The sequence below is a fragment of the Osmerus mordax genome, chromosome 11, assembly GCF_038355195.1.
Source record: "Osmerus mordax isolate fOsmMor3 chromosome 11, fOsmMor3.pri, whole genome shotgun sequence".
Classification (NCBI taxonomy): domain Eukaryota; kingdom Metazoa; phylum Chordata; class Actinopteri; order Osmeriformes; family Osmeridae; genus Osmerus; species Osmerus mordax.
This window is the reverse complement of record NC_090060.1, coordinates 15,809,443-15,829,095: the sequence shown is the minus strand read 5'-3', so window position 1 is coordinate 15,829,095 and position 19,653 is coordinate 15,809,443. Positions and strand designations below refer to the sequence as shown.

At 45.6% G+C, this 19,653-nt stretch overlaps 3 protein-coding genes and 1 long non-coding RNA gene across 4 annotated transcripts; 1 reads left to right on the top strand and 3 right to left on the bottom strand.

Annotated features, from left to right (window-relative positions):
- Positions 1-147: 147 nt before the first annotated feature.
- Positions 148-11,254, bottom strand: numa1 (nuclear mitotic apparatus protein 1). Its single transcript, XM_067246232.1, has 24 exons — positions 11,213-11,254; positions 11,008-11,093; positions 10,822-10,898; positions 10,646-10,734; positions 10,479-10,553; positions 10,302-10,392; positions 10,063-10,192; positions 9,685-9,821; positions 9,472-9,583; positions 9,276-9,393; positions 9,030-9,170; positions 8,487-8,600; positions 5,081-8,377; positions 4,103-4,825; positions 3,775-3,984; positions 3,386-3,543; positions 3,146-3,283; positions 2,873-3,008; positions 2,351-2,576; positions 2,125-2,261; positions 1,656-1,928; positions 1,461-1,559; positions 1,044-1,367; positions 148-609 (listed from the first exon to the last, which is right to left on the bottom strand). The coding sequence occupies exons 1-24, from the start codon at positions 11,252-11,254 to the stop codon at positions 583-585; spliced, it is 6,960 nt and encodes a 2,319-aa protein (XP_067102333.1). The 3' UTR covers positions 148-582.
- An 840-nt stretch (positions 11,255-12,094) lies between these two features.
- lrrc51 (leucine rich repeat containing 51) lies at positions 12,095-13,857 on the top strand. Its single transcript, XM_067246847.1, has 4 exons — positions 12,095-12,513; positions 12,633-12,838; positions 12,983-13,131; positions 13,626-13,857. The coding sequence occupies exons 1-4, from the start codon at positions 12,462-12,464 to the stop codon at positions 13,756-13,758; spliced, it is 540 nt and encodes a 179-aa protein (XP_067102948.1). The 5' UTR covers positions 12,095-12,461; the 3' UTR covers positions 13,759-13,857.
- Positions 13,858-15,200: 1,343 nt separating this feature from the next.
- Positions 15,201-17,416, bottom strand: lamtor1 (late endosomal/lysosomal adaptor, MAPK and MTOR activator 1). The gene is made up of 5 exons (XM_067246849.1): positions 17,205-17,416; positions 16,220-16,365; positions 16,063-16,140; positions 15,833-15,956; positions 15,201-15,523 (listed from the first exon to the last, which is right to left on the bottom strand). Exons 1-5 carry the CDS (start codon positions 17,244-17,246, stop codon positions 15,431-15,433), a joined length of 483 nt encoding a protein of 160 aa, XP_067102950.1. The 5' UTR covers positions 17,247-17,416; the 3' UTR covers positions 15,201-15,430.
- Positions 17,417-18,842: 1,426 nt separating this feature from the next.
- On the bottom strand, positions 18,843-19,555 carry LOC136951639 (uncharacterized). Its single transcript, XR_010877772.1, has 3 exons — positions 19,375-19,555; positions 19,181-19,275; positions 18,843-19,089 (listed from the first exon to the last, which is right to left on the bottom strand). It is a non-coding gene; the product is annotated as an uncharacterized lncRNA (long non-coding RNA).
- Between the last annotated feature and the right edge of the window lie 98 nt (positions 19,556-19,653).

The following is a 19,653-nucleotide window of genomic DNA, read 5'->3' as shown; positions in this document are numbered from 1 at the left end:
TTGATTTGAAACCGCTTGAGCACTAGGTGGCTCCATAACAGGTTATTTAGAGTGTCCTAATTTTCCCACTCGGTGCAAACTTGGATTTAATCAAAATATTATACGGATACGCATCCATTATATATATTTTTTTATTTAAAGCCCAGTAAGAACATGTATATATTACATAATCAAGAACTTAAAATGTCATTAATACAAGCTTTAAAAAAGGAAAGAAAGAGAAAAATAAGTAAAACGTCTACACACAAACACATAAAAATGACATTGGCAGCATCTATGTCTTACTGAGACCCAGCCTAGTGCTCCTTAAACCATAAGATAAAGTAATTCTACATATGGGATGTAGATGTCTAAGTGCGATTGAAATATATTTAAACATACCAAGAGACAGGAAGCCTTTTAGACAAACCTTTTACAAAAAAAGTATGCAAAAACGTATGCAATATGCAAATCACTGTATCCAAATTGCACATAATGAGAAATAAGATTGGATTCTTAAAAGAAAATAATGTGTATTGTATGTAAATTATATACCATGTGCACATAGTAGTATCATGTGCACATATTATCAGTGATTGTTCTTCACACCTTCATCCTGAAGTTCATCATCTAAGGGAGAAACACAGGAAATCAGTGATTCATCAAACAGTCCACTACATCAGTCCCACTTCTGGAGAAAGACACCACATACCTCATTGTTCTGTACAGTATGATATTAATAAACACAAATACATCACATGCATACACACCACTAGATATAATGTAGGGAAAAAGTGTAGTTCAATAAATAAATAAAGAGACTTCCATCATGGTTCTCTCAATCATAAGGTAAACAAAAGATTGTGTGTAAAGCAAGAGCCCCTGAAGACCAATCTGTTTGAATAAAATGACAAGTAAAGACCTTTAATGACCAGATGCTCCGGAAACAGCAAGGTCCTGAACACACACATAATAACTCAGAAGTTAAGAGTCAAGATAACTCTGATATGGGTGTCCAATCCATCTAGGATTACTTGTCAGTTACTGCATGTGTGTTGGCTTACCTTACGAGCGCTAGAGGTTAGACTAGGGGCCGTGTTCCTGCTGGTGCGAGGGGATCTCCTCTTCTCCCCAGCTCCCACCTGAGGAGACTTGACGGCGGGTCTGGTTGTTCCGACCCGGGGCGCCCCCACCTGCTTCCTGGGGGACCTACGAGCAACTTGTCCAGGAGACTTCCTGGAGGAGTTCAAAGGAGACTTCCTGGAGGAGTTCCCAGGAGACTTTCTGGTTGAGCTCCGCAGCTTGTTCATGCCCCGCTGCAGGAGGTTCTTGGAGGCCTTCTGTGGAGTGTTCTCGATGGTGAACATTGTTGACTCTCTCCTGTTAGCCTGCGTGGGGGTGGAGAGGAGAGAGGAAGGACTTAAGGACAGGAGACGAGGGACGTTTACGATGCCGAAGTGTGAACGATCCGGGGCACTCACTGGACTGAGCGGCTGGCTTTTAAGAGTGCTGGAGGAAACCACCCGGTTTTTATCTTTGGGGGTCAAGGGACGAGGGAAACAGCTGGCCTGGCGCTTAGACTGAAAAAGACGAGAAAAGCAGGGAAGACCTTCAAAAAAGCTCAGATTTCTACTCTATGTACTCTAGCTGCCCTTCCATCCCTGTTCTCTGCCCACCTGCGGCGAGAGGGTCTGTAGCTGGTCAGCCGACCGTTTGCCATTGGCTCGGCCGTGGGTTTGGCTGATGTGGGATCCACTGGCTTTGGGCGCCAGAGAGAGCCGGTGAGAGCTGACACCCGCCCCGATCTGGCCGGGCATCATGGAGAGGCGGTGTGAGGAGACAGAGTCCAGGATCTGGCCGGGCATCATGGAGGCCCTGCGGATGGTCTCTGTGGGGTCACCCATGCGCAGGTCGTCATCCGTGAGGGTGAAGGCTGGAGTGGCGACGGGCTGGGGGAACAGAAGCCAGGCTTCAATGGAGATCTCCACAGAGATTACAGCACCTCTCAGCGAGAGCAAATACAGCTGACAGACGCACGCCAATCTTACAGAACGGCAACTGTGTCTGTGACATAACGTGTGTGTGAGTACTCATTGCTTGTAAAAAAGGACTATACAAATACATTTTGATTTGAGTACTCCGTACCTTGACCTCCAGGGGGTAGCTGCTCTTGAGATGGGGCAGACACGCCTTGTTTCTGGCCTGCAGCTCCGCAATCCGCATCCAGTCATCACCCGCCTGCTCAGGCTCATTATCTGCCCCGACACAGAACGTGCTGGTGCCTGCAAACACACACAGCACATTTAGATAACTGGGCCCCTATCAACCGAAACCCTGCACCCTTTGTTGGTGGGGTGTGCATCCAACTCACTCCGTGGAGGGGGCATGCTGTGGGCAGTGCTTCGCCTGTATCCCGGAAGGCTCAGGAGCTGGTCGCTGGAGCCAAAGCCTGCTTTTCCTGGCGTGCTGAAGATCTCCACGGAGACAGGGCGAGAAGCCTGCGAGCGTGTCAGGTTGGGATGGGAGCGAGCAGCCGGCAGAGTGAAGAACATCCCGTTGTCTTCGTCTGTCACTGCTTCCTCACGGCCTGGAGTTTTCTACATGTCACAGAGGGAGAGGAGTCAGAGGACTTGCCACTAGCGAAAACATCAGAGATGTTGTCAGATGGCTGAGCAGTTAGGGAGTCGGGCTATTAAATCAGAAGGTTGTTGGTTCGATGACATTGTGTCTTTGGGCAAGGCACTTCACCCTACTTGCCTCGGGGACAATGTCCCTGTACTTACTGTAAGTCGCTCTGGATAAGAGCGTCTGCTAAATGTAAATGTCATGTAAAATGTGTGTCTCATACTCTAAGCATTCCCTGCTTAGAGTGTGAGACACATGCTCCATCTACCTTGCTCATGGTGATGTTAATAACCTGGGTGGTTCTTCGGCGTCTGGCTGAGGAGGTGGGGGGTTTACGGGCTGAATCCAGAGCCAGCTCTGCTAGAGAGGTGATGCTGCCCTCAAGCCTCCAGTCCGTACTGGTCCTAGTATTAACACACACACACACACACACACACACACCACACACCACACACACACACATTATGTTTCCGTCTTATTCAGTAGAGGTGCTTGTGCAATAACCAGAGTTGCATATGGACCTTCAGAGAGATGAACTTACCTGTTTTGCTGGCGGGAGTTCATGGGGGTGAAGTAAAGGGTCTCCAGGGATTCCCCTTGTAGAGCTCGGCGCTTTGAGGCCAGGCGCTCAGAGCTACGGACCATGGGTGTGCTGGACTCCTCCGGAAACGATGGTTTCCTGTACGGGCAGATCTGAAGTTAAACACTGGCCTGGGTCTTAAGAGGGAGTTCAATCCCACAAAGTGATTCAGGTATAGTGGAGGTGAAAGGTCAAGATTACCGTGTGGTGTTAAGCGAGTCATCCAAGCTGTAATCGAGACTGTCGTTGCTTTTGTCTTGTTGCGTGTGGGTGTGGATCTTCTGGGGCTCCACCTCGTTACTCTCCAAACCCCCCCGATACCTGCCCTGCTCACGCAAGTTACGGTCAGCAAATGCCAGCTGTTAAAAAAAATATACATATAATAAATAATATAATAACTTTCACAAAAATCACATATACACACACATTTTATGTGTGTATGTATGTGGTGTCACCCTACTTGCCTCGGGGGAATGTCCCTGTACTTACTGTAAGTCGCTCTGGATAAGAGCGTCTGCTAAATTACTAAATGTAAATGTAAGACCAACAGCTTGTACGTACGTACGTACGTGTGTGCATAAATACAGTACCTGTGCCTCCAGACTGGCGACTTGATTACTAAGCAGCCTTTCATTGCTCCGAAACTTATCTAGGTCCATATTCAGCAGCATCATTTCCTGAGACACGGCCTTGAACTCAAGCTCTTTGACCTCCAGGCAGCGCTGGAGTTCCTGCACCTGGCCCTGGCTCTCCTGCAGCTGAAGCTTCTTCCCATCGTAGTGGGCCTTGGCCTTCTCCATCTGTCAATGCCACAAGACCGTCCGTTTGCCATTTGTGTGTGTGTGTGTGTGTGTGGCAAACGTGTAGCTAAGAGAGAGACGTCTGTGTGTGTCTGATGCAGTTGGGCTGATGGCCTACCTGTGCCTTGTAGTGTTCAACCGAGCGCAGAGAAACCATCTCCCTCTGCAGTACCTCCTCCAGCGTATGGGAAGCACGAGCCTCCCTCTCCATAGCCTGTTTGGCTGCAGCAAAGCTCTCCTTCTCCAGGCGCAACACCTCAAGCTGCCTCTCCAGCTCCTTCTGAGCCCCTTCAGCCTGGAGGACCCTGGCTTCCAGAGCTTCCTTCTCATGAAGGACAACATCTTTTTCCTTGAGGTTCACCTCCTTGGCTGCCAGCTCCTGCTGCAGCACCTCTTGCTGCTGCCTGGCCAGTAGCTCCTCTTTGGTTTGAATGTCCTCTTTCAGCCTCCTCACCTCCTCCTCAGAAGCAGATAACTTCCCCTGCAGGAACTCCCTCTGTTGGGTGTCAAATTGGTTTTGCTTGGAAAGTTCCTCTTGCTTAGCTTGGATCTCCTGATTGGCCTTCCTGATGGAGTTGTCCATGCTCTCCATGTCAACCTTCAGGCCCTGGATCTTGACCTGCTGTTGAGTTTCCTCCTTCTGCCAGCTATCCAATAGCTCCTCCTTGGCCCGGACATCAAGCCTCAGATTCTTGATCTCCTCCTCAGAGGCCGACATGTGGTCCTCCAACACCTTCTGTTGCTGGGACCTTTCCTGCTGCTGCTTGGCTATGAGCTCCTCCTTGGTCTGGATCTCCTCCTCAGCCCTCCTAAGGGAGTCACCCGTACTCTCCACCTGGACCTTCAGGCACTGGATCTCCTCCTGCAGCATGCCTTTCTGGGAACAGATCTCAGTTTTCAATGCTTCCAGCTGTTCTTCTTTAGCCTGCACCTCTTCCTTTATGCTCTGCACCTCCTTTTCATTGGAAGCCACATGATCCTGAAACTCCTCTTTCTGGTGGACAAACTCCTCCTGGCTCCTAGCCAGCTGCTCCTCCTTGGTTTGGATCTCTTCCTCAGCCCTCCTAAGGGAATCACCCATGCTCTCCACATGGACCTTCAGGCACTGGATCTCCTGTTGCAGCACCTCCTTCTGTTGGATGTTCTCCTCCTGCAACTTGGCAAGCAGCTCCTCCTTGGCCTGCACCTCCTGCACAGTGCTCCTCAGTGAGTTGCTCTGGTTTGCTACTTCCTCTCGCAGGCTGCTGAGCTGCAGGTCTTTATCTGCAGAGAGGGACGAGACGGTAGAGATCTCTGCCTGGAGGGCCTCCATCTTCTCTGTGGCCTGGAGGAGGAGAACCTCCTTCTCACTCTGAGCCAGCTTCAGTTCTCTCACCTCATCCTCTGTGGCAGCCACATGGTTCTGTAGCACCTCCTTTTGTTGGATATGCTCCTGCTCTTTCTTAGCCAGCTGCTCCTTTTTGGCTTGGATGTCCTCTTCAGCTTTACTGAGAGAAGTTACCATGTTCTCCATCTGGACCTTCAGGCACTGGATCTCCTCCCGCAGCATGCCTTTCTGGGAACAGATCTCCAGTTTCAATGCTTCCAACTGTTCTTCCTTAGCCTGCACCTCCTCCTTTATGCTCTGCACCTCCTTTTCATTGGAAGCCACATGATCCTGAAACTCCTCTTTCTGGTGGACAAACTCCTCCTGGCTCCTAGCCAGCTGCTGCTCCTTGGTCTGGATCTCCTCCTCAGCCCTCCTAAGGGAGTCACCCATGCTCTCCACCTGGACTTTCAGGCACTGGATCTCCTGTTGCAGTACCTCCTTCTGTTGGATGTTCTCCTCCTGCAACTTGGCAAGCAGCTCCTCCTTGGCCTGCACCTCCTGCACAGTGCTCCTCAGTGAGTTGCTCTGGTTTGCTACTTCCTCTCGCAGGCTGCTGAGCTGCAGGTCTTTATCTGCAGAGAGGGACGACACACTAGAGATCTCTGCCTGGAGGGCCTCCATCTTCTCTGTGGCCTGGAGGAGGAGAACATCTTTCTCACTCTTAGCCTGCTTCCACCTTCCCACCTCTCCCTCAGTAGTAGACAAGAGGTTTTGCAGCATCTCCAATTGTTGGGCACTATCCTGTTTGGTCTTGGCCAGCTGTTCCTCTTTGGTGCTTATCTCCACCTCAGCCTTTCTCAAAGTGGCATTCAGGTTCCCAATTTGTTCTTTGACAGACATGATCTCCTCTTGCAGCACAATCTGAGCCGAGTTGTCTTTTTTCAGTATTTCTAGAAGCTCCTCCTTGGTCTTGACTTCCTGTTTCAGCCTATGCACTTCCTCGGCAGACGTGGACAGCTTCTCCTGCAATGCCTCCTTTAGCTGGGTGCTCTCTTGCTGTTGCATAGCGAGCTGCTCCTCTTTGGCCTTGGTGTCCTCCAAGGCTTTCTGAAGAGAGGCACTCATGCTGCCCACCTGTACAGTCAGGCTCTGAATCTCTGCCTGAAGCAGTTCTTCCTGCCGGGCACTGTCATTCTGCAAGCTAGCCAGCAGTTCTTCTCGTTGCTGCAGCTCATCATCGGCCTTTGTCAGCGAAGCCGCTACACTGTCCACCTGGCATTTCAGACCCTGGATCACCCCCTGGAGAGCCTCCGCCTGATGGGCACTCTCCTCCTGGCTCCTAGCCATCTGCTGCTCCTTGGTTTGGATCTCCTTCTCAGCCCTCCTAAGGGAGTCACCCATGCTCTCCACCTGGACCTTCAGACACTGGATCTCCTGTTGCAGCACCTCCTTCTGTTGGATGTTCTCCTCCTGCAACTTGGCAAGCAGCTCCTCCTTGGCCTGCACCTCCTGCACAGTGCTCCTCAGTGAGTTGCTCTGGTTTGCTACTTCCTCTCGCAGGCTGCTGAGCTGCAGGTCTTTATCTGCAGAGAGGGACGAGACACTAGAGATCTCTGCTTGGAGGGCCTCCATCTTCTCTGTGGCCTGGAGGAGGAGAACCTCCTTCTCACTCTGAGCCAGCTTCAGTTCTCTCACCTCATCCTCTGTGGCAGCCACATGGCTCTGTAGCACCTCCTTTTGTTGGATATGCTCCTGCTCTTTCTTAGCCAGCTGCTCCTTTTTGGCTTGGATGTCCTCTTCAGCTTTACTGAGAGAAGTTACCATGTTCTCCATCTGGACCTTCAGGCACTGGATCTCCTCCTGCAGCATGCCTTTCTGGGAACAGATCTCCAGTTTCAATGCTTCCAACTGTTCTTCCTTAGCCTGCACCTCCTCCTTTATGCTCTGCACCTCCTTTTCATTGGAAGCCACATGATCCTGAAACTCCTCTTTCTGGTGGACAAACTCCTCCTGGCTCCTAGCCAGCTGCTGCTCCTTGGTCTGGATCTCCTCCTCAGCCCTCCTAAGGGAGTCACCCATGCTCTCCACCTGGACCTTCAGGCACTGGATCTCCTGTTGCAGCACCTCCTTCTGTTGGATGTTCTCCTCCTGAAACTTGGCAAGCAGCTCCTCCTTGGCCTGCACCTCCTGCACAGTGCTCCTCAGTGAGTTGCTCTGGTTTGCTACTTCCTCTCGCAGGCTGCTGAGCTGCAGGTCTTTATCTGCAGAGAGGGACGAGACGGTAGAGATCTCTGCCTGGAGGGCCTCCATCTTCTCTGTGGCCTGGAGGAGGAGAACCTCTTTCTCACTCTGTGCTTCCTTTAGTCTTTCAACCTCCTCCTTGGTAGAGGCCACACATTCCTGCAGCATGTCCGCTTGTTTGGTGTTCTCTTGTTGGTTGCTTGTGAGCTGCTCCTCCTTAGCCCTCATGTCCTGCTCGGCTTTCCTCAGGGACTCCGCCATGCTGTGCATGTGAACCCTCAGACTCTGGATCTCCTCTCGCAGCAGCTCTTTCTGTGCCGAGCTCTCATTCTGATACCTCACCAGTTGCCCTTCCCTGGCCTGGATCTCATCCTCGGCCCCCTTGAGAGATGTTTCCATGGTCTCTACCTGGACCTTCAAACCCTGAATCTCTTCCCTGGCCTCTCTCCCCTGTTTATCTAAGGCTAGGCTCAGCTCCCCTCCCTTCCTCCTCTCCTCCTGAACCTCTTCTCTTAGTGCCTGCACCTCCTTCTCCTTCTGCTGAATGGCAGTGGTAAGGCGGTCCAACTCTTGGCTCAGGCTCTGGAGCTGGGCGTTCAGAGAGTCGCTCTGTTCCTTCAAGGCCAGTTGAAGAGCTTCTTTTTCAGCCTTGAGAGCACTCAGGGTCCCCTGGAGGTCAGACACAACCTCCTGGAGAAGCTGGCTCTCTGACTGAAGCTGGGCCTTCTCTTCTGCATGCTGGGCCTTGGTCTGTTGGATCTGCCCCTCCAGACTGGAGATGGTGACCTCCAGCTCAGTGTGTCTGAGAGTGGCAGCAACCAGCTCCTGTCTTAGCTGCTCCCACTGTGAAGAAAAGGCCATTTGTTTTAAGTAAAACTGTCAATATTCATAACATCTGCTATCAGACAGGGGACAGACTCAGAAGTAATACATTTGTGATGCCTCTGCTTACCTCCATGATGGGTCCCATGCTCTCCCCTTTCTCCTGGGCCAAGGCTTGACTGAGCTCATCTTCCAGAGACTGGATCTTACTTTGAAGGATCTCAAGTTTTTCATTCAAACACTCCTGAAGGGCAGAGATGACACAGGTCGTCATTATATCACTTGTCAGGAAGCAACACCAACATGTATTTTGTATAATGTACACTTCTATTTGGGGGGGGGGGAATTTTGAGATGCTCTTTTTTCATATTTGATTAAATAAACTTCACATCCTGAGAAACATACAGGTTTGACATCAATCTGATATCTGTGAGCGTAGCAGGATTGTAATATTCACCATCATTTAGTTTGGACCGAACTTAATGATGGAGCAAATTGGTCAGGCTACTTGTCTGTCTACCTACCTACCTCCCGGCAGAAGTCATGTGTTTTGGGGGAGTGTCTTTGAAGGGAGGGGGTGGGATATTTAGGTGTGAATCCTTTCAAATTCAAGCCAAAATTGCTATGTTCGCCAAACTTCCAGACCCTGCCTTTAAGGTCGAGACCCATTTACCTTCTCTGCAGTCGCATGCCTGAGTTCCGCCGTAAGCTGTCCGTTTCTGCTCCTCCATTTCTCCTGAGCTGACGCCTGTGTCTCTGTCACCCTCCCCACCTCAGTCTCTGCTCTGAGCAGCCGAGAACACACCTCTCCCACCTGACAGGTGCGCGCACACACACACACACACACACACACACACGTTCACCAAAAGCCCTTATACTCTGTACACCAACACACACACAACTGGTTTTCAGTCATCACCTGGACAGAGAGAGTCCCGTTCTCCTCTGTGAGCTCGTCCACCTTGCGTTCCATGTGAGAGGAGGTGGTCTTCAGATCTTGGTTCTGTTTTAGAACCTCGTGGAGACGAGACTGCAGCCTGTGAGAGACACTCTGTTTACCAGATTCAGTTACAGAGACTGAACTTTGAAGAACACACAGGCTCTATTCACCCTACCGCTGGTTCTTGGTTTGCAGTTCTTCCAGCTCTGCTCTAGGACCCTCCTCCAGCTCTGCTTGCTCCCTCTGCAGTCTCTCCAAACGATGCTGAAGCTGGTGGATCTGAGTCTCTGCAAGAACACAAGTGTGTCAGAAGAGCAAGAACATTTGAGAAGTTCTTCTGAAACAAAAAGCTGAAGGTTTTTACAGGAGAGTGATCTTGGACTGATACCTCTCTGTTGGATAGTGGCTTTGTAGTTGGCCAGCTCTCTTTCCAACTCGTCCCTCATCTCCCTCTCTTGGGCCAGCTCCTTTATCCGCATCCTCCGCTGGAACTGAGGAGTTCTCATGATATCTTGCAGAGGAGAGCTTCGGAGAAAAGGAGGAGGATGTGTGTCTTTAAACACAGATGCAAAGCTATCCTACTCTAAAGCTAGATTCTTTCAAAAATGATATAACAGATGTCAAAGTACATTACATAATTGGTCCAAATTCTCAACAAGCTGTAAGCTATTCGATTTGTCAGATAAGATATTCTAAATAATTAGGAACTTAATTGATCCCTGAGAGAAATGAGGATGTCCAGGCATGCATGTCAAGTTAATGCTACCTCACAGAAGAGGTGGCGACAGTGTTGAGCTCCAGGAATTGCACACTCTGGGAGCGCTGGAAGACAGGTGACTCGTCGTCTGTGAAGGAGGCAGTGGAACTGTCACTCCTCACAAGCTTGGACACCACCGCTGAAGGTTAGAGAGCCATGGGAGACAGGAGTTTATTTTATTTTTATTTGGAAAGCCACGTAAACCATTAATATTCATGAAGGAAAAATATATGTATTTCACAACTTACATTCCTTTTTCAGGTATTTTTCCAGGCAATTGCTTATGCTGATTTCACTCTCACTATCCATTACAAAGCGAAGCATGGATGCAAGTTCAAGCTAAAGTCAAGGGAAGGAAAAACAAATCACTACTGTTCTCTACTGGTTTATGGATTGTGCATCACATGGATCAGGAATCCTCCTACCTCAATTCTATACTCCAGAACATTGAGACTTTGAGAGCCTTTCATAGAAGCCTGGAACAGCAGCAACAAAACAACCTAAAAACACAACAGGAAAAGTGAGACATTTTTAAAATACAATTAGACAGCGAACTGACATCCCATATGATTTTTCGATGTGCATGACACACCTTTGACAATTCCACCTCAAGGTTTATTCCTTGTAAAAGGTTTTCCCAGTTGACCAGAGTTCCCTGGCTTGCAAGATATCTGCATTCTCCTAATAGATAGAAGTGATTAAAATCATATAGTCTGGGTGTACTTTGTGATGTTCCTGGACATTCCTTATCAGTAAAACTTGATTTACTTTGCAAGAAGTCAGCGATTAACTGGAACCTGTCTTCAGGCAGCTCCAGAATGCTCTCAGGGGGTTCTTCTTTTTTTCTGAGATTGAGACAGCAGGAGAGATAATGACATACAGGTCACCAGGTCTAATTGTCAAATTAACAAACAAAACAACATCTGCTGGTTAAGGAAATCTGTTTCAACTTACAATTTATGCACAATTCTCATCAGTAAAAGTCCGTCTTGTAAATCGATGATCCTAAAAACTGGCAGATCCAACTTCATGCTGTTGACCTGTTTGGATCAGTGCGAGTTGTTGTACTCATTACTCAGTAACAAACCAATTGTCAAGTTTGCACCGTTTTCTCCAACAGGTAGTGCTAATATTTGCCTTTTTAAATTTGCCATCTTACCCATTCCAAAATCGCCTCTTCTTTCAGTTTGTTGATGGCCATTTCACGAACGTTAGCTAGATGTGCAAGCGAGATGGTAAGCAAAGTTGTAGAGCTAAAAGACTCAAATAGAAACAATATTTCCGAGCTAACTAGATGTGACTGGCACAAACTAACTAAGCTACTAGCTACCAATTACATTAAGTCGACCTAAAATCTACAAACTATAAATAAAAAACAAGCAAGGAGGATACAGTTCAGTACCAGGCTACGCTTAGTGATTAACAGTGTCTGCTAGGCTAGTTATCCAGAACCGAGGCGTGTAGTCAGAAAACTTGACTTGTTTCAAATGTTTGCAGTCACTCTCTAACGTGCAGAAACTATTTTATTTAAACCTATGAAAATGTGCCCCATTAGGAAACATTTATAGATAGCTAGACTCAGAGCATATTTAGAAAATAAACTGAACTTGCCTGTCAGCCCGAAAAAGTAATTGTCCAAAGAGAGCTAACTTACACAGCTTGACCCTTTCGTATTCTTCGACCCGTCCTTCTTTTAAATTTCGGCGCAACTGAAGCTGCATAGCTTTGATTGGTGATTGTACCGGAAGTTGACTAAGGGACGGGCGGACGTAGACGGGCTCTTGCCAATACACAGTCACTGTAGTTCTTGGATACAGTTTTCCTGATTATGTGCGTGTTATTTGTGCCTTTGCACTTCATATAAATCAACCTATTGTATGTATAAACATTTTATTACAAAGGTTGGAGGTATTTAACAGGTTTATTTGGTGTAAAACCACACATTAAGGACAATTAAAAGTAACTACATTTCCCACCCCCGTCACCTTGGAAACAGGTTTTGTTGGAGTGTGTAGTTCCAAAAACAGTGTGAGCTCTCTATGTAAACAAAGCTTTCTGCGCCACGTTTACCTGACTAAATTCCTATAAATATGTTTTTGCAACGTGTATACCAGTCAATATATTGTTCATAGTTATAGATGATAGTGATAGTTATATTTTGCAGCTTTATCTCAATAGGATGCTGCCGGTTAGCAAATTGAATGGCTAATGTGGAAACTTTTGTTGAATCCTAAGTTTCTTTCTAACCAGCAGGGCGATGGGAGAAGCTTATTTCAAGTTGTTGTGCATTATATATAGCTAATGATCTGCTAACGTTAATAAATTCATGTAGGTTCTTAGAATATCTATATAAGACTTAAGTCTATAAGTCTACTATAAGACTTGTTTTACTTTCAAAAGCCTGAAAAATGTATGGAGCTCCGGTGGATTTTTCATTCAAAAGCCTTAGTTCAGTGGCAGGTAAATATTGAATTCAAATGTGACTGTTCCGCCAACAGTTTACTGCTAATCACGTTCACCTTTCTCACTCTCGATCTGCCTGTCTCTCAACGTTTACTTTCTCTCACTTTTTCTCTAAGATGCACTGAACGAGGAGCCCAATCACGGACTGCGGCCAGTGAGAAAGAACTCGGAGGATAAGTTCTGCAGCCGTTCGCTACGTCTCAACAACAACTTCCTCACCGAGCTGAGTGGCCTTTGTGAAACTGTCAAACACTACTTCTCTGAACCAGCTTTGCTGTCCTGGCTGGACCTCTCCTTCAACGACATATCACACATAAACGCAGTGAGTCTTCGTCGTCATGGTGTAGGCCTAGTAGTCCATATCATATCGGGTTACTACCAACTGTCACCAACCGTCAACTTTATGCTCAGTGTGTGTTTTTTAAATGATTAAATCATTAAACTATCAAATGAAACTGTCTCTCAGGTCCTTTGTGAGCTTCCAGAGCTGCGGGTGTTGTATCTCCATGGTAACAGCATCTGTAACCTTTCAGAGGTGGACAAACTAGGAGCCCTGCCCTTCCTGCACACACTCACCATGCATGGGAACTCTGTAGAAAACGAGAACGGCTACAGGTACTGACACTCAAATAACCCCCCCCCCCCCCTGCACCTGGTGTGAATGGCACTGTATCATAGGCCTAGCGATGCTTAATCTTTTCCTTCTGTAGCATCTATTTATATGTGATCATCCAATATGTTGGGTAGAAGTTAACTGGACCCTGTGAGACACCCATAGCTCATCCTGTCCTCAGCCTCAAAGGGTTTTGAGAGTGCACCATCTGAGAGCTGTATGTGTGTGCTATGTGTAACCGGTGCTGAGCTAGCTTGCAGCTGTTTAGATTTCTGACAGGTGCTTAAAAGGAGCAGAGATCAGGGTCCAGTTACACAGTGTTGCTGTCTGCCTAGCAACACCATTTACACATGAACAGTACCCAGGCTCTGTCTTAAATGAAAGTACGGTTATACACCTCTGAATACTACTTAGGGTTAAGAGGCATCTGCCTAACACATGTATTATTGTACATTAGTCATGCCATAATATTGTATCACGTGTCTTTGTCTGTTAGGAGGTATGTGATTGCAGTTCTGCCTCAATTGAAAAAGTTTGACTTCAGTGCTATAACACGCCAGGAGAGAACACTGGCTCAAGTCTGGCAGCGCCCTGGCAACCGTGGCAAAAGCGGTAGGAAGGGAACCTGACCTGTATCCATGGAAAGGCAGCAAGAGAACTTGAGCAAGAAGTTCCTTGATCCCAAACTCAAGCTGGGAAGCTTTTAAATAAAGTATCATGTAATTTTTTTTGATGAATTTTATTTTCCCCTTTGTTGTGGTGAAGCTAGTAGATGTGTGCAGTTTTTGTTTCATTACAGATATGCAGATAACCAGAACTACTACTTTCACTTCAGTTTCTCTCTCTCATCTCAAATTCAGGATCACACAAACCAAAATGTATTGTTGAAAGTCTTTAATGCATTAATCAATAAATTGGGAAAATGGATTAACACATGTTGAAACTTTTTGGTACTAGCCTAAAAATGTACAAAGTAATCCAGGTAGTAGTAAATGTTTGAAGTAACAGAACAAAACAAAAAACTATGAGCACACAGCAAAAAGCCCAAATTAATAGTAAAAAAAAAAAAATCACAGCCTAGCAGATCATCCCTTTAAAGACCTCAAAGAGGCAAGTCTCTCACCACACACACTTGTACCCTCCCCACAAAGAGGATAAATACACTTAAAACAGAAATAAATAATCACAAGAGCTCCTTTACCCTGCAGAGGGATAATCATATTAATGTTGATCTCTCAAACTGCTGTTATGGCCGTTAGTTACTGCTTTCACACCAACAAATAAAAGATTACTTATTACAATCTGTTGATTTTTTTAATTAAAAGTCTTCCACCTTTGTGTTTGAGGTGTTTTAGTGACTGGAAAAACTCTGCTTGGCTACTTGCACAACCCCAGTGATGCCTCAGCCCATTCTGACCAACCAACTCTCAACTAAGGGGAGCTTCATACAATCTATTTCCTGCTTCTGAGGGAATCACACAATTATGTACAAAGGCATTGACATACATTTACATTTACAAGCCCCTCATCCGTATCCTGCCCCTTTCCTTAATGAATCTGTTAAAGATACAAATTGAAGAACCGCCAGCAAGTAAATTTATTTGAGCTATGGAACTGCAAAAAGAAAGAATTTCTCCTCGTAAACTCAGGCATTTAACCTAACACCCCCCCCCCTCACACACACACACACACACTGAATGTAACTGCGCTTTTATATCGTCTGTTCTGGATGAATTAGGATAATGTATGCTAGGTCTGGATGCAAATCTTCCATTATGGTGGCAAGTGCCCTCTGGAGAAGAGCAAAGAATCCCTGTCTACCTACACATCAGTAAGTACACAACAGACCATGCAAGCTATCGTGCAAATCAATTAGGTAACGCCTGGCAGCTCATTTCTCAAAACAAAAACGTAAAAATACTTTGTTTTTGTTGTTGTTTTTTTACTATGATTGGAAAAAAAAATTAAATATCTGGACAAGTCTTAAACATGAACATTTTTTGGTTTTCCAGAGGTGATTCTAAATGTGTGTGTGAGGGGGGTTCTTTCTCAGAGGGGGGTTCATGGTTCTCATCGCTCATCACACCATGGTGACCGCAGTCTTGGTTCAGCTATATGTGTATGTATAGGGTATCATTTGAGACTTGAACATTATCAGTTTTGTCCTGAGCTGTAGCTGTTAGTAACATTACCAAGTAGCACAGGGGTTGAGGTGTATGTATGCATGATGGACCTGGGGATGCGAAGAGGCGACAAAGCGAGAGTGGAAGCGGGGCGCCATGTCGAGGCTGTGTCACAGATTCAGGGGATAGCAAACTGAACCACAAGATCTTCTTTCGCGTCAACCTTGATTTGAGAGATTGCACTGAAAGCATATGCTGCAATCTTGGACACCTGCAAAACACATAGATATAATATTGAGGTAAACCACAGCGTGTGAAGCCAACAACCGTATATAGGGAGCGGTTAGGGAATCGGGCTAGTAATCAAAAGATTGCCGGTTCGATTCCCGGCCGTGCAAACATTAAGTTGTGTCCTTGGGCAAGGCCCTTCACCCTACCTTCCTCGGGGGGGATGTCCCTGTACTTACTGTAAGTCGCTCTGGATAAGAGCATCTGCTAATTGACTAAATGTAATGTAAATGTATATACACCATTGTTAATGGGCAGTGTGAATCGTAAATTGACGGCGCGTGTCTTTTACCTGTTCCACATCTGAGTATGGCACTAGATCACTAGCGAGCACTTGGTGGGGCTGGCTGGTGAGGGACGGGAGTAGCTGGGGCTTCTTCTGAGAGAGACTACTGTTGAACACAGCCAGCTTTGTACTGAAAACAAGACAAGCACAAAGAACACGTTAAGCCCAGACTAGACACAGTCACAAATCAAAACATCTAATATTATATACCTGTGACTGACCACAACCTAACACACCTGTATTGCCGCGCTTTATCCATATACTCATGTTGTTCCATGCCTTGGGAGTCTGCAGCCGACACATCAATGATGTTTCTGAAAGGAACAGGGCAAAGCAGTTAGCATAGTCAGTCAGTGGAACGTTGCTTGCAGTTTGCATCTGTGTGAGTCTTACAGAGCTGTCTTGTGAAGGATGGAAGTCAGGAGTGCCTGTTCGTCTGTTCGTGCTGACGGAACACTGGCAGGGCTCCATTCTGTGCCATTGAGGGGCTTGCTGTCAGGGTTCGGGTGGGGAATCAACGGCTTACGCTCATCCGGATCCTGAGGAACAGGAAATAGAAATATCACCAAATATGACCCCAGACATCCATAGGCACAACTCCCCGGTTCCTTTGTCTTTCCCCATATCGATCAGAAGGTGTTAGCCATCAATAATTCTCTGTAGGCTACACCGTGTAGCATAGGTGCTAAAGTAAAGGCAATGTAATACACCTGATCATGTACGTATTGTGCATTTCACCAGCACCAAACAAACCAAGTCTGATTTCAGACATCATCAGTCATTATCCGAGACAAACATAAATGTTCTTTAACAAGACAAACATTTTCCAGAAGTAAAGCTGACTCCTTGTGTTGGCCACCCTCCTCGCAACAGTATGAAAAGTTGTTGATCATATGACAACAACTGCAAAGTTGATTGGTCAGGACTGTAGTCCAAAGTGAACATGTGACTATGCCAATTTAAAACGCAGTGTCTGGCTGTTGTTAGCTAGTCAACTGGCTTATCGGCAATTGATTATGTTGGATATGCGACGCTACGTGAATCTTGGTCAATGTAATCTCATGCAGTGCAGTAGGGGCATGTATTACTCATTCTGGACACACATATTCCGACACACAGATACCTAGATATTAAATAAATGTTTGGGTGGCGAGCAGGGAGCTCGGCTAGGCATGGTATCTTATTAGCACTTGTTGTGTGACAAATTTCGCTATCTTCATATACTCAAACGCCAAAACCACCAGAAATGATTTTGACACTGCCTACGACGATACTAGAAAAATAGCTGAATATGGAGCACTTGGGTATCTTCAATATCGACACAAATACGATTACGAATACATAATTGTTAAAAGCTAATCGGCTAGCGGCTACTTACCTGCTCTGTGGTCTCGTTCTCGCTGCTGTAACAGCAACCCATGTCGTCCTCTCAGGGCGTTCGGCGTTGTGCCAAACTATGCGACCCCTATCTCCAGCTTCTCTTCGCAAAAAACGGTTTAAAAGAGAAACCGACCACTTATCGGCCCTTGTGGATCAAAATCCAACTTCTTTCCTTGGTTTGGTTTCTTCTGGTAGCTTGATTGCTACTGTCAGCTACTCCTTGTACAACTATCACATGACGGGCACACTGGAGCTGAGCAATAACACAACTTGACTTCCGGCGTAAGTGAATCCAGAACGGAACTGCACGTACACTAAACACGTGACCTGGAAACACTTTTAGGTTGGGTTTCATACTGATAAATCTCTTTTCGTACATCAGTTTGCAAAAAAGAAATAAAACCTGTTAATGGAAAAAGTGCAAGAATACAAATTCAACTGAATTCAAGCAGTAGAGAACATTAATCCAATCCAACCTGACAGACTCGGGTAGGCTACATTGTGAAATGATTGTTCGTGGGAGTACGAGCGGTGTGAAAATACGAATGCACCTTTCAATAGTTTGCACCCGTAAACAGTAATCCATATTACAGTAATTACATAGCATGTATAAAATAAAAATGGCAGTCAATTAATTAGCTTTCAATATGGAAACCTCTACATCCAAAACATATACATAATTGTTATCGTTGTTATATTGATTCATTATAAATAAACATGAGTATAAAACCTTATACTTAAGACTCTAGTTGTTCCCCTTAATTAAATGCAGATTAATTGTTTGTGTTTGCGTGATCTGAAAATTCTTTATTGTAACTCTGTAAGTCTGATTGGGGATTTGTCCTAATTCATGTTGAGGGTGTGTCCCAGTCTAAGTGTTTTGACATGGGCTTCCTCTTTCACTTCACCGCATGTTTTTACCTCACAAGATTATTGCACACATTGCTAAATAGATAAGCCACAGAGTCATGCAACGGCATACTACTACGTACAGACACTACACAAACACACTTCCCCATAGTTACTGACAGAGGAGTGAAGTTCATAGATGCTCTGTTGATGGTAGGTCTTTTCAAATATAACTTTTATTGTATGTAGGCTTTTGTATTTCTGAGTTGTAATTCAAGTATGCAATTGCAGAATGTATCCGTTAAGGCTGCCATATTTATATAGATAGAAGAATGCAGCTGTGAAGTGTTAACATTTTGTAATGCAATTATTCTCTATCCCCCCTGATCATTGTATATTTTTAGACACTATTTAATCTGTGACATGTCTACATGATGTGGAAGCTTTTGAATCAGCGTAACATTTCCCTGTGTTCAGTTTAGTCATTTCTGAAAGGACATATCTAAACATGAAGTCTTATACAAAATATTCAGGGATAAGGGACTTTTTAAACTGCCAGTAGCAGCAGTGAGCAATTTGTGTTAAGTCCTATAAGTCATGCCAACCAAGAAACAACTAACGTGTATGTGTGTGTGTGTGAGAGTTCTATTGAGTTATTTGTTCCATTGCTGTGTCACTTCCTGTCCACAAGCATTCCTTTCTGACAAGGAGGCCAAATTCTAATGATTACTGACTGTGTGAAATTTGGCTGAGGACATTAGGACGTATTTTCCATAAAAATGCCAGCATTCATTTTTATTTTAAAACCACACATATGCCCAATACCACAGTAAACTGATTTATTTTTTAATATAGATTTCAGTTACCACCGGCCCACTCCAACTCTACATAGCTCTGTTGAAACTAGGGCAGAGTTGATGTTCTGTGAGGACTGTGGCTGCTAGACTGATACTTGTGGAGGGTCCAGTAAATTACGTTTTAATATAGCTGAATCTCTTAAACTCCTCTGTGTTGTCATTGATGTTGCATGATACCTGAAAACCAAAAAAAGAGTCAGGCAATGTACAAACACAGGGGGGCAGCAGAATTCTGGACTGTTTGATCTCTGTTGGCTGTTGAGCTCACCTTCTTGGCTTTTACTTCAGGAAGAAAGACATCCCTATTTCTGCCTCAAACCAGATTGATTGCTTGATAGACTTCATAAATCTCAGTCAACAAACCTGATTGGAATGTCATTTTAAATATAGAACAAAACCTAAGTGTGATGGTTATATTTTGGCATGAGTGTTACCTGTTGATAACAGAGCGAATAATCTCACCTTTTCATCAGCCCAACATTACTGTGCAGCATTAAGATGTCTAAAAGTTTCCAAAATTTTTGGGATTTGTTTACTGGCACATTGATGAAAAAATAAATTTAAAAGAATAAAGAAAAAAAGGAGCCCATGTGTGATGTTTTATAATAAAATACTATGAAAATAATTTTGTTCCAGAAAAAACAAGCCGCGCTCAAAGAGGAGAAAATTAATCACATTTACGACTCACCACCCGAAAATGTGAATCATTGGATCACGTGACTTATGCTGCTCTGAAGCACG

Coding starts and splice junctions, on each gene's coding strand:
- numa1 (XM_067246232.1), bottom strand. CDS start 11,254: ATGGCCATCAACAAACTGAAAGAAGAGGCGATTTTGGAATGG. Junction 2,577..2,872: donor TTAACATCACCATGAGCAAG/GTAGATGGAGCA, acceptor TGTGACATGTAG/AAAACTCCAGGCCGTGAGGA. Junction 2,262..2,350: donor CAGCATGCCCCCTCCACGGA/GTGAGTTGGATG, acceptor GTGTGTTTGCAG/GCACCAGCACGTTCTGTGTC.
- lrrc51 (XM_067246847.1), top strand. CDS start 12,462: ATGTATGGAGCTCCGGTGGATTTTTCATTCAAAAGCCTTAGTTCAGTG. Junction 12,514..12,632: donor AAGCCTTAGTTCAGTGGCAG/GTAAATATTGAA, acceptor TTTTTCTCTAAG/ATGCACTGAACGAGGAGCCC. Junction 12,839..12,982: donor ACATATCACACATAAACGCA/GTGAGTCTTCGT, acceptor ACTGTCTCTCAG/GTCCTTTGTGAGCTTCCAGA.
- lamtor1 (XM_067246849.1), bottom strand. CDS start 17,246: ATGGGTTGCTGTTACAGCAGCGAGAACGAGACCACAGAGCAG. Junction 16,141..16,219: donor ATCCTTCACAAGACAGCTCT/GTAAGACTCACA, acceptor TGTTCCTTTCAG/AAACATCATTGATGTGTCGG. Junction 15,957..16,062: donor GATAAAGCGCGGCAATACAG/GTGTGTTAGGTT, acceptor TCTTGTTTTCAG/TACAAAGCTGGCTGTGTTCA.